Raw genomic sequence first — 12,240 nt, 5'->3', positions numbered from 1 at the left:
AGGGATGTGCTGGTAAATCATAACGTCCTATGTAATTGCTCTTATCTATAAACGTCCTGTAGGTATAATTAAACTTCAAAAACTAAAATGGAGCAATACCTGTGGTGATGTATTATGATCACAAGGGTTTATCCTTCCTTACCCTTATCAGTTATGTAAAACTAGCTTGATTTACATTATATTATGTATAAATCGCACTCATCATTAGTTACTGTTACAGATTGGTTTTGATTTCTAAATGTAACCTTTCTTTGTTACCTAAAGGCAAAGAATACAACAATAATAATAATGTGAACCAGGTCAATATTACACATTTTGCACTTTAATATAACAACGGCTTCCTTATTTTTGCTGTTGCAGTGGAGAAGAATCCGAAACAAGAGACTCAAGTGTTGCCAGTCATCCTGATCAGTCTCCTGCCGCTGCTGGTCTTGGCCATTCTGGTGATCACTGTGTTCTACTGGTATCGCATATACCAGCAGAGGAAGCTGAACGAGGAGTGGGCGAGCAAGAAGCCCAAGCAGCGCAAGATGGGCCATCGCGACTGCAGCGACGCCTGCGCCATCATGATTGATGACGACGGCTCCGACAGCAGCTCCACCCACGCCAACAACCTCAACCACAACACCGAGCTGCTGCCCATCGAGCTGGACATGCAGGTGGGCAAGGGGCGCTTCGCTGAGGTGTATAAGGCCAAGCTGAAGCAGAATGCCTCGGAGCAGTTCGAGACCGTGGCCGTCAAGATCTTCCCCGATGAGGAATATGCCTCCTGGAAGAACGAGAAGGACATCTTCTCCGACATCAACCTGAAGCACGAGAACGTCCTGCACTTCCTCACTGCCGAGGAACGTAAAGTGGAGAAGCAGTACTGGCTCATCACAGCCTACCACCCCAAGGGAAACCTACAGGAGTATCTCACCAGGCACATCATCAGTTGGGAGGACCTCTGGCTCCTGGGGGGCTCTCTGGCTCGGGGAGTGGCCCACCTGCACAGTGATCACACCCCCTGTGGTCGCCCCAAGGTGCCAATTGTGCACCGGGATCTGAAGAGCTCCAACATCCTGGTGAAGAATGATCTCACCTGCTGCCTTTGTGACTTCGGCCTAGGCCTCAGGCTTGACCCCTCACTATCTGTGGATGACCTAGCCAACAGTGGACAGGTGAGACCTTTGTTTGGGGCACACTTTGTTGGTTCCTGGAGTCACTTTTAAATGTTATTTACAGTGCATTGCCTTTCTTATTTACTGAGCAAAGCAGTAATTTTCCTGATGCATCAGAGAAAGTAAAAAAAAAAACATAGTTATCCGTTTCCACTGTTTCTGTTGATGCCTTCAGAATTTTTAGACAATCCAGGAAAGTTCACTTATTATATAAAATGTCTTCCTAAACTTAAACCATCTGACTGTTGATTTTTTTCTAGAGAACCATTACAAACCTCAAGGATGTAGCACAACCAGACTACTGTCTGAAAATGTGAAACTCTCAGAGCCTCAAGCAAACCTGCAGTATGTTTTGTTATAGGAAGAAAATACCACAGGCCAAGTAGGATGGTATGAATAATAACTCTGCTGTTTTACTGTAAACAGTAATTACTAGTATTCTCTTAAACGTGGGCTCATTCTAAAACTGTCAGCAGTGGCAATCCATGCTGAAAGAACTTGGTTACTAATGGGTGATTTTTGCATTTCCTTTTCAAATCATTTGCTGGCTGTCATTTGCTGGAAAAACACTTTCTACATGCTTATATACCATTGACTCATAATGGTGTTGTAACAGCACACGTTTATCTTGTAATCTCAGCATTCAATTAATGCTGGATTTTTTGTATTGAAGCATATTAAACCCTTATGTTCAAAGTGACTAATCCATGAGCAATATAACAGTCATTAAAGCAGTTTTAGCAATGATGCATTATGACCTGTGTGAGAAGAATCCCATCATATTTTTTAAGGACTCTTATGCACTAGTCTGTCTTTTGTTATGAGTTTAACATCTGGATGGTTTGCTGGAGAGTGCACATATATGTATAAAATCCCTTTAGTCTTTCCCAGTGTCATACAATTGATCAGCTAGGTTTCTGTTCAACCATAGGATCTGTCAGGTAGACAATTAACTACAAAATGTTTTCATTTTAATTAGTTTCTTGGTTTTCTTTTACAGTATAGGAAAAAGATGTGTAATGTTCCTAATGTCTTTGCCAGGTTGGGATCCATTCAATCTTTTAGAACAGTTTTCATTCCAGTCTCTCTTGCTCGCGTTCGCTGTGAGGAAGCCTCGCAGCTAAAAACTCTGAATGTCTGCTTTCACTATACAGACAGTATTGACTGAAAGTTACTGTGGACTGCTTGTGGGACAGCGTAGGCAAAGAAAGCCATAGTGAGTGTGCGTTTGACATCAACAGCCCAGCTCCCCTGTGCATTGCTCCTCAGTCATAAATAAACACAGGCCTCCCACTCCTCTGTGGTCTCTGCTCCAACAGACTGATGGGGATGTCCCTGTTCCATTGTGCCATTCTTGTTTTTTTGGTGGTACAAAACAGGCCTTAATGCTCACACTGACTCAGACAGCATGACGTCACCATGCCAGATAGCTGCAGTGTCACGCACTGTTCAGTTGTTTCTGCTGTGGTAAAGCCCTCTTGCTAACCACAAGAAAAACAAAGGTTCACTTCGGCGCTCGGAACAAATGCTGCCAATGAAGGCCTATAAAAAGACACAGAAAAATCTAGCTTTTTGAGGTGGGCCCCATTTTGAGGTTCTGCCTTTGTCTTTGCGGCGCCTGCCTTAATAATACAATGTTGCACAGGTCAATAGTTTTGATGCTAACGTGCAGTCTCCTCCAGCCATATGAAGAGCAGGTTATATGTCTGAAGAAGTGTGCTCAGTGAACAGTGTTATAAACAGTGTCCCAAACTAAATGACTTACCCCATCATAATAGTAATTTTTCCAGTTTTAGTGAACGTTTACTTCATTTTGGTCCGAAGTGCTGTATATTAGCAGATGAATGCTGATGTTAAACAAACAAGTTCTGTTAAAAACAACTTTATTAACAATGAATAGAGCTTTCATAAATCTAGTTGTCCTTCATTTTCATTTGCAAATGTGAGATTATAGAAATGTTCAGTTTCAAGAAGGACCTAGTGTTGAAAGTGCTCTGGAATGCATGAGCCGTGTCTCAAAGAACGCTGTTGTGTTCACTCCACAGGTTGGGACCGCCAGATACATGGCACCTGAAGTTCTGGAATCCAGAATTAATTTAGAAAACATAGAGTCTTTTAAGCAGACAGATGTGTACTCCATGGCCCTGGTGCTGTGGGAAGTCACCTCACGCTGTAACGCCATTGGTGGTAAGTAATGAACTTTTCATGCAAAATATTGGCTATTGGGTATTAGTGCTTCCATTAAATTCATACTTTCCACCCCTGGGATCTTGTGTGTCTAAGGCCTGTTTGTTTTAATTTTTCTGCAGGTCTAGTTTGCTTCTCTGTTGTACAGTATTTGCAGTGCCCATGCGCTAAATATTACTGAGCATTTTGGGATTGTGGAAGACACAAACCAAAATTAGATAAAATACAGTTACCCTTCTCAAAGCCAACAGAAATAGAGACCCAAGTGCGTGTGTGCATGCGTGCGTGTTTTTTGATTGTTAGTATTAGAATTTGTGGATTCAAATCATTATGCGACATTTACTTAGAATTATTAAAAAGGCATTACTGGTTTTCATTGTACAACAGCTGATGTATTTCAAGTTGATACATAATGTTGCAATATGAACAACAGGTGTTTCAAATTAATTGATATTATCAGGTCATGTGACATCATGTGTCTTGGTTTACTTGCACTGCAGTAGAAAAAGGAAAGATTACCTTAATCTAATCTGACCTGCACAGTTTTAGTAGCCCTGGAGTAATTGTTAATGTTTTTAATTCTTGGTCCTTGTTTAGTTTTCTGCATTACAGAACTCAATTGTCTGAATTTGTTGTAATATTTTTCAACACATTTCACAAAACAAAGGTGCTCCAAACAGGATATGATAAAAAATATAGTTCACTTCCTCCCACACAAATAAACAATAACATATTATAAACTCTATGAAACACAAAGGCTTGGATTTTCTCTTTTTCCTCAAACTTTATTCTTTTTTCCTGTTTTTATTTTTTCTACTAGTATGTGCTTACAGTGTCTATTGTGTAATTGTTGTGAATTAACAGTACTGGTCAACCTGCACACTGAAATTTCCTGTTTTTTCCATCAACCCCTCAAAATAACTCTATAGTAACACAACTCCAGTCTCCTCTGAAAGAATGTTTGGTGAAACAGAGCGTATAACTTTTCCCTTTAGATGCCCTTTAAAAAGAAAAAAAAGTTTTACATTCATATGGTGGGGGTTCAGAATCATAAAACAAAAGTTTTAAATATTGTGATAGATCGATCAGAAATTCTCCTCTGTGAACAAATGTGTATAGAATTTGTAGTTACATTTCGACTTTGCATCAGTAAAGTCAATAATACTCCAGTGCAATCAAGAATGAACAGTGAACTAACGGATCAAGTCACAAGGTCATATGTTCTGGATTTTATTACCCACCACCTGACCTAATTTTGAGGCCCGGAAATAGAGGCCTTGTGGTCTTGAATGTCACGGTCAACTCTATAGGTTCACAAAGAGACTGGTGTGTCTGTGGGGGTCAGATGTGACTAGGAACGTTTGACTTCTAAACAAGGTGGTTATTCAGTGCTGGGGCGCAGGGTGTGTGACTGAGCATGTGCAGTTTTCCCTTATAGTCATGAGGGGTTTTGTGTTTGTTTGGTAGGTTGTTTTCTTTAGAGAAAAAACAGCAGGGTTTTATTCCTCACGTTCCAATAAATATATGTTTACAATATTCTAAAGACACAGGGTCTTGCATTGCAAGGGATTTAAAACCAAAAATAATGGACAGTACATACATTCTATTAAAGTAAACCACCAGAATAAATGAATGATTAAATAAATAAAGCAATAGGAACACGTTTAATTTTAGAAGTTGAAATATCTGAGTGGATCAAACCTCCCACTATTTTAAACATGCTGCATAATAAAAAAAAATTATAACTTGAGGCTTTATGGATCTTTCCCTCTGCAAATGTATTTACAGTAGTACTTTTTTTTTGTTTTAAGTAATGCATTCAAAAGGAGTTAACCAACTGCTATAATTCCTCACTGACAAAACAAATTCAATATCAAGTCCCCCCTGTGGGAGAGTGCCGATGTTCTGACAGAAGGGAGCTTTGTTTTGTGTCTGACCCTTAGCCTTGAGTTCTGCTTTTGATATGTTAAGCAATGGCTTGGCAACAGAAATCAATTTCAAGATAACTTGTTTCGATAACTGCATCTTGCGAACCTTGTGGCTTTCCTTTTGATTTTCCAAAGCAAATCTAGAATAAGGGGCATATTCTCCACAGCAAATACCTTGAAGTCTCATCTACTGGACTGCACAGCCTCTGCAGTCATAAATTACTCCTGGTCAGCATCGTGATTTTCCATTCTTGTGCATACGGATGTCAGCCCAGCAGGAGAGAGAACCGGGATGTAATGGGTTTGCAATGGGTAACAGGAGACCCAGAATTAGGGCACAGCTGGGAAAATGTGTGTATTTTGGTTAAGTCTAGTCTGTCCATCCTGACTTTCCTGTGTGTGCGTAATGCATTGAGAGGCAGGGAAAAAAACTGAATGCGTTTATAGAAATGGTCATTATTCAGTTTGGAATTGAAACAAAATTCATACATGGCTAAGCAGCCTAGATTAAGGCTTGAGTTTTACAGTCCTTTTCCAAACCCACTATGTAAAAACTCATGTTCTACACAAACGGGTGGATTTAAGATGGATTCAAATCGACTACTGTCTTTGTGGTGAATTGCATTAATCATGGCTTTTATCTTTTAAATAGTGTTCACATAATGTGGGACACATTGTACGTCGGTCAGTTTTAATACCATGACAAAGACGTCCCGTACTTTATTAGTGAAATAGTTGGCACAGTGATTTTCGTGCATAAATATGTCATTTCAAAGGATTCTGTCTTGTATTAGCCGCATAAGGAACGACTTTGGAACACCAACATTGTGCAAGACATTTTTGGGTTTTGAAAGAAAAACTAACAAGAATGGAAACCATACACTCAGCAAAGAGAGGCTAAATGATAAATAAATAAGAACTGAAAATATCACCTCTCATCACAGTTTTCAAACTGTTTATATTTGCACCCCAATTTCAAGCCTTTGCCGAGTTCTCCCCTCTACCTTTATACTGGACCCTGGCCTAAGAATTTAGAAATGAGTCTTTACGTTTTATCACATAACTACTGCAATACTTTCACCCTGAAGGGAAGTCGGATCTTTGAAGGTCATCTAGACTGGCACAACTCATACTCTGTGAGTGCATCACCATCATGCTAACCTTCCCCCAGGCCGTCATTCACACAGTTTTAAAAGTTTTTAAGTTTTAAAACTTCACTGACTGCAACCATTCCCACACAGCGAGTCACACATATTAGTGTGTGATTTCACATTGTGAATGGTTTACAATGTGATTGGAAATCGGGCAACTTTTCTTCGACTGCTCAGCCCATTACATTATTCTAATAATGAATTATTGTTTTTATGTATTTCCCATACCCTCACCAGGAAAAGCGGTGTAGAAGATGGATGGATGGATGGATGTATTTCCCATTTAGTTTGGTTTGGTACAGACCAATATATTCAAGACATAAAATGGTTTCTTGCAGTTGACTAATTTGAATGAGCAGCAGAATAACTCCTCTGTTTAATGGCTGCATGGGTGGACTCCCTGTCAGAGTTACCTGCTTTCAGATTGTCCATTACAGACATCCTGTGCTGCATGGTACATTAGGGAGCAGGCTGCATAGTTATTGTAAGCTTTTAAATGTCAGTGATAAAAAAAAAAAAAAAAGGAAAGGAAACATATTTATCTAGTTTGGCCTACTCAAACTCAAAAATGTCTTCCTGAATTTGAATCTACCCACTTCAGTTCAAATCAGACTTCAAAGGGCGACACAAGAATATGCTCTTTATCCAAAAGTGAAGTGTGGGTAGGAGCATCTCGTTTTGTCATTCATCTCCTATATAATTTGAGTGTCCGGAATTAGAAACGGGCTTTGGTGGGGTTTTGGAAGAGCACTTAACTGCGCTGACTGCCTGCCAGTATCGGAATTCTTTTTCTGGAACTTTTTCAGCAGCTGTGGACCAGATGTCAGGCTAGGCGTGGAAGCTGTTTGTCACTCAAAAGCTTTAACAATCTGTATGACGCCAATACGCAGTGCAAAACAAGTGTAATTCCATTGACAGCTTTCTCTGGGAGAATCAAAAGCATCTGGGAGGCAAGGCTGATAGCAGATTTATTTAGTTTTTTTCTTTCCAGTCGGCCCTGGCCTAGGCCTTACAGAAAAGTGCGGAGGAGCTTCGGTTGTAGGCTTTTCAAAAGATGTGGTTAGTGTTTGGGTCTCTGAAATTGACTCCCAGGCCATTAAATCTGAACCTATAGAATACAGCTAATGACAGCTAAAGCCAGAGTTTAACTTCTGTTTTAATGCTACATTATGTTATCAATTAGTACATAAGTTAAAATGGAAGACTTGACCTGCTGTCTGCTGTCTGTGGCTGCTGTTAGATATTCAAAACACATTGATCTATTTCTCAAAGAATACAATATCAACTCTCCCATTTAATGTATAGAAATAACAAGACTAATCCCTTTGACTACAGCAATACACACAATAAATATAGGCAAGATTGGCTTGGATGTATTTAGTCCACATTTTTGCAGTCTTAAAGGGATATGGGAGAGTAAATGACCGTAACCATTTTTCAATGAGCCCATAAACATTTTGTAATGGGAGGAAGCAAAACAAGAAGTAGTCAATCTTCCTTGTAAAATCTGGAGAACTTGCTCAACCCAAAACTGGTATAAGCTCAGCAGCTGTTCCCAGATCAACCATGGCATTCTTCACATTGCAGAAGGACCTACTGTAATTCTTCCTGTTCAAACGAATGAGAACCCCCTCATCTAGGTCACATTTTCCCCCTTTTCCACAAAAGAGCCTTTCGTTTGGGAGTATTACGGTTTTTATTTGTTGAACTGTTAAAACCCGAGAGCTGCAGATGAGCTCATTCCTGTGTTTTCTTTTCGTTTTTTTTAATGAGGTAACCAGCTTAACAGATAAGAGACTATTTTGCTCAATATGTTCTGTGGAGAAAGACATATGTTGCGATTACAGCTGAATGTGATATAAATAATGCTAATAAGAATAACTGGAGAGTGGATGGATTTACAAAAAATAAAACCTGAATACAGAATTCAAATGGAGGAAGTGCCGTTGTCAAAAACAGGAAGGGTTACGTTGCGGCTTGGCTAGGTCTCAGCCCCCTGTTTCCTGTCCTCCCTGGATCTGTGCTGTAGCCCAATTGGCAGACCAGATTAGCTTCTGGGTTTCCCCCCGGAAACTCCCAGTAAGAAGCCTGTGCTCTGTGTGGTGCGTTTTACAAACGTTTTAAAGACACACTGTGTGAATTTGACATGGATCGTCTGTCCCATGCGTTGTAAACATGTGCATGCACACAAAAACAGTGTAACAATATTAACACCCCACCTTCACTATGTTATGAACAATCTTGGCTGCACTGCACTGAAGGTACGGGGCCATACTATACTGTTGCATATAGTTACATTTATATTGATAATTTTTCTTTCTCTTCTTTGTCTTTTTTTTCTATGTTGTTTGGGGTCTTGCTAGATCTGTGCTTTATGCTTCAACAAACATAATTGACAGATTATATGACTAAGACAGTATTGTGGTACAAGTTGTGATATAAAAATAAACCAAATAAATAAATGTTTGCGCATCAAGATCAAGAAGGACATGCATTTTCTCCTACTAATCAAATTGGGAGGGAGGTATCAGCATGAGTTCTCACATGCCATTCCTCATAAGACAGGGCATTCCTCATGACTCGGCACAGACGCCTTCATGAACGCACACGTTACATTTCTGTGTTTCTGTTCTCTCTCTCTCTCCCTGCAGAGGTGAAAGACTACGAGCCCCCGTTCGGCTCCAAAGTGCGGGAGCACCCCTGTGTAGAGAGCATGAAGGACAATGTCCTCCGAGACAGAGGCCGTCCAGAGATCCCCAACAGCTGGATGAACCATCAGGTAGGAATGTGCAGTCCACACTAAGAGCAGGACAAGATCCCTGGTCTTGTTTACTGTGCATTTTCCAGATTCAGCACAGAAACAAGTATGTGTGTGTGTATTCTTTGTTTGTGGCTTAAAATGATCAGTCGTCGTGCTTGTTCTGTATTATGAGAGAGCTTCTCACAGTGCTGACTCAGTGGTGAATCACTAGAGAGTCTGCCGAACTTATGGTTTGTTTTCATGTCTACTGCTCTGGCATAAGACACAAAATATTAGAGCTTGATATGGAATCGGGTAACAATTTGTATGTATAGTCACCCAAATTTGGTAAGTTCATGAAATGCCACTGAATTTGTTAGTTTAATCAACATTGCTGGTTATCCTAGTTTGGTATACTATACCCTTATAAATAAGACCTAATGACAGGGCACAAGGAAATGTCAGATATTGTAGATAGAGCTGTCTGACATGTTGAAATGTATTTTCATGTAATGTTTGTGAAGGTCACAGGTCTCCCACATCAACCAGACAAAAACCATAACATATAGTACAACTCAAACTCTTGTAAAATAATACAAGAAGTATCACCTAGTGAGTAACTGCTGTGCGATTGTGTGGGCTTTGCCTTGACATGAGTCATTAAAATATCTGACCCCAGTGCCTTTTTCTTAGTTTTCGTTTAAGACTCACAAAGCTCAGAAACCGTGAAGTTCAACTTTCACTGAAATTAGATTCAGCCTTTTGCAGTTGCAGATAAAACCAGTGACATTCACAATATTCATGTAGAGAAATGCTGACTGATCGTTCTTTGCCATTCTCAGATTGCAATACTGCTATTTGAATAAAAAAAATCGAATCATTTCTTAACCATTTTTACAGCCGCAGTCTAACACTTTCTTATTTTAAATACATGTCTTTAATGCAGATTTACTTTTACTTTACTATATATCAGTGTTTCCCACCAGTGTGCCCTTTCACATTGCTGTACCATCAGCCATGAATATGTGTGCCACGGATATCAGTCACGCATAAGAAACAAAATATGAATTCATAAATAATGTATTCAAATTAAATACATCCTGAGAGAATTGAACTCAGGTTGGTGTGCCATACTTATTTTAAGTTAAGTAGGTGCTTTATTGTATTACATCAATAGATACCTAAAACAGTCATGAAGTGTCGAATACACAAAAACACAATACAGATGCAAAAGTCACAGGTTTCAAAATTCTCACGAGTTCCTCCCTATTAGAGTGATCAGTTGTGACCGCACTGTAATAATCACAGTCCTTACTCTGTACTGTGTTTCCAGGGAGTGCAGTTTGTGTGTGACACCATTAACGAGTGCTGGGACCACGATCCGGAGGCCCGGCTAACCGCCCAGTGTGTGGCCGAGCGCTTCAGTGAGATGGATCACATGGACAAACTGTCAGGCCGGAGCTGCTCCGAGGAGAAAATCCCAGAGGACTGCTCTGTGAGTGACGGGAAGTAGGGGCTCCCGAGAAGAGGACGGCCCTGTCGGAGGGCTGCTGGAAATTTCCAAGAGGGAAAAGGCATCCGATTGAGCAGCTTTGCTTTGGACTTCTGACTCACTTCCTGGGGAAAACACAGAGACTTCCTGTCCCCCTGCCTCCTATGTTTTATTTTTTGGGGGGGAGCTGTCATAAGTTGCCAGGGCAGCTGTGTCATTCTGTCGAGGTCATTGGAAAAGAACGAACTTATAAGAAAGGGAGGGTCTTCATTTCTTTGCTTCTTTTTCTCTCAATCTGTTGGGAAATCTTCACAAGACGGAGATGTCAATTACAGGACTACGGAAATAAGCTTTTGTTATAACCAATCATGTTTGCACTTTATAAATATATATACATACCAGATTGTTTTATATTCAAGATAAGAATATATTCTATCCAATAATAGTGGGGTTTGACTTTCCCACTTCAGGTAAATAAAACATAAGACGACAATGTAACACTTATGCTTTTGATAATCTGGCCCAGTTTTTATAGGGCATTTTTATAATAATTGTTATAAAAGGGGCAAAACATGGGGGAGATTCATTTTATGGGGGTCTTTTATCGGTGACTGGCTGGGAAGCAAGTGAATCTTGTTGGAAAAATCTTTTCACGTCAAGAAATCTCAGTTTCTGCTTGTGTGACAGAGATCGGGTATAAAGAAACACAGACCGAAAAAGAGAACTGAAAGCTATGCAAGCACTTAAGGAAAAGGGCATCAAAACTCATTCGCAAAACATTGTGCACTGATACGCTGATACGTGTCAGGGGAGCGGACATCTGTAATCCCACTACATGTTGTCTGTGGGCATTGTGCTGAGAAATACCAAATATCCAGCCTCTTTTTTGACTTTATTTCTCTATATATCCACAAGATCATATTTCTGCTGATAGTTATTAAAATGTATAAGTATTTACTCCACAGAGTAAGATGTTGATCTGTTTTTTTTATTCCAGCTAACAGTTTTATAAAATAAATATGTTTGTCTTTTTTCCCCCGTTTCTTTGTTGTGTTTATTAAGGACTAACCCTTCTGGAAGTGGTTCTATATTTCAGTATGTACAGAAGACAGTAACACTTGGAACATCTGTAATGAAATGTCTAGATGAGAGGAAACTGTTTAACTCATCTTGCCTGCCTAGTTGCATGTAGTTAATTATTAGATTATGCAAGGTTTCCCTAGTATAGCTTGTCAGTTAGTATCAGTAACATTTGCTCCTGAATCTACCTGCACTCCTCTTGTTCACTGATTATTTAGTGTTCAATTTAAAGAGAAACATGCTCTCTGACCAAACATGATGGTTTTATGTGTCTAGAGTATAAGTAAGATGTATACCACTCTAATTTAATTGGTAAATACACAGTAATGTGTGTAACTGTGTGTGTTCAGCAGGTAAATAGTAACTTTCTTATTCCAGTACAATCTGCACAAAGCAGTTGGTTTTGTCTTTTGCAATAACAACACTCATTTAGATAAAGCCTAAGGTGAGGGCGCCACCTACAAAAACACAATAATATCAATTGTGTGACCATAATCCTAAT

General features: G+C 39.7%; 1 protein-coding gene across 2 annotated transcripts in view; it reads left to right on the top strand.

The window, feature by feature from the left end:
• tgfbr2b (transforming growth factor beta receptor 2b) overlaps positions 1 to 11,692 on the top strand; it is a 28,781-nt gene extending 17,089 nt beyond the window's left edge. For both annotated transcript variants that reach the window (XM_066690541.1, XM_066690542.1), the window contains 4 exons: positions 361 to 1,160; positions 3,206 to 3,347; positions 9,078 to 9,205; positions 10,500 to 11,692. In XM_066690541.1, coding sequence (XP_066546638.1) covers positions 361 to 1,160; positions 3,206 to 3,347; positions 9,078 to 9,205; positions 10,500 to 10,679 — 1,250 coding nt within the window. In that variant the 3' untranslated portion in view covers positions 10,680 to 11,692. The remainder of the gene's footprint in view (positions 1 to 360; positions 1,161 to 3,205; positions 3,348 to 9,077; positions 9,206 to 10,499) is intronic.
• The last annotated feature ends 548 nt before the right edge of the window (positions 11,693 to 12,240 follow it).

This window comes from Amia ocellicauda, chromosome 18, assembly GCF_036373705.1.
Source record: "Amia ocellicauda isolate fAmiCal2 chromosome 18, fAmiCal2.hap1, whole genome shotgun sequence".
Classification (NCBI taxonomy): domain Eukaryota; kingdom Metazoa; phylum Chordata; class Actinopteri; order Amiiformes; family Amiidae; genus Amia; species Amia ocellicauda.
This window is presented reverse-complemented; position numbering and strand designations above follow the sequence as displayed.